At 65.1% G+C, this 475-nt stretch overlaps 1 protein-coding gene across 1 annotated transcript in view; it reads right to left on the bottom strand.

The window, feature by feature from the left end:
- Window positions 1-249: 249 nt before the first annotated feature.
- TMC6 (transmembrane channel like 6) overlaps window positions 250-475 on the bottom strand; it is a gene marked incomplete at both ends in the record, with an annotated part of 6,961 nt that continues 6,735 nt past the window's right edge. Inside the window, 1 exon segment of the mRNA XM_015562624.1 lies at window positions 250-317. Within this exon segment, the coding sequence (XP_015418110.1) occupies window positions 250-317 (68 nt within the window).

Consider the following 475-nt stretch of genomic DNA (forward strand, 5'->3'; position numbering starts at 1 on the left):
CTCCTCTCCCTCTCCCTGGGCTGAACCACAAGTAACTGTGCTGAGGGGTGAGGCGGGCTGCTTCCCGCGGGCCCAGGGCAACGAGGCTGAATCTCGGCATTTGGGGTGCTGACCCCACGGGGAGAAGGGCCAGTGAGGCTGCCCCCAACTTACCAAGAGAGGGCGCGGGGGGAGGAAGGAGGGAAAGGGCTGCGAGTCCCAGCTCCACCGCCCCCTGCGCCCCCCGGGAGCCGCCCCCCAAGCCCTCACCCGCTCCTCTCCTTCCTCTCGTAGACGGAGTGAAGCTTGTTGATCAAGAAGATTTTGTCTTCCCCCTCCTAGAAACGCCGGAACGTGAAGGCGAGAGAGCAAGCATGTCCGTCTGTCCGTCCAGACCGCCCCGTCCAGACCGCCCCGGGGAAGCTTGCAGGTGAGAAAAGTGCAAAGAAGGAGGACGACCAGCCCAGAGCCAGGCAGCGGGGTGCTCACAGGCCTG

This window comes from Myotis davidii, unplaced genomic scaffold, assembly GCF_000327345.1.
Source record: "Myotis davidii unplaced genomic scaffold, ASM32734v1 scaffold991, whole genome shotgun sequence".
In the NCBI taxonomy this organism is placed as follows: Eukaryota; Metazoa; Chordata; class Mammalia; order Chiroptera; family Vespertilionidae; genus Myotis; species Myotis davidii.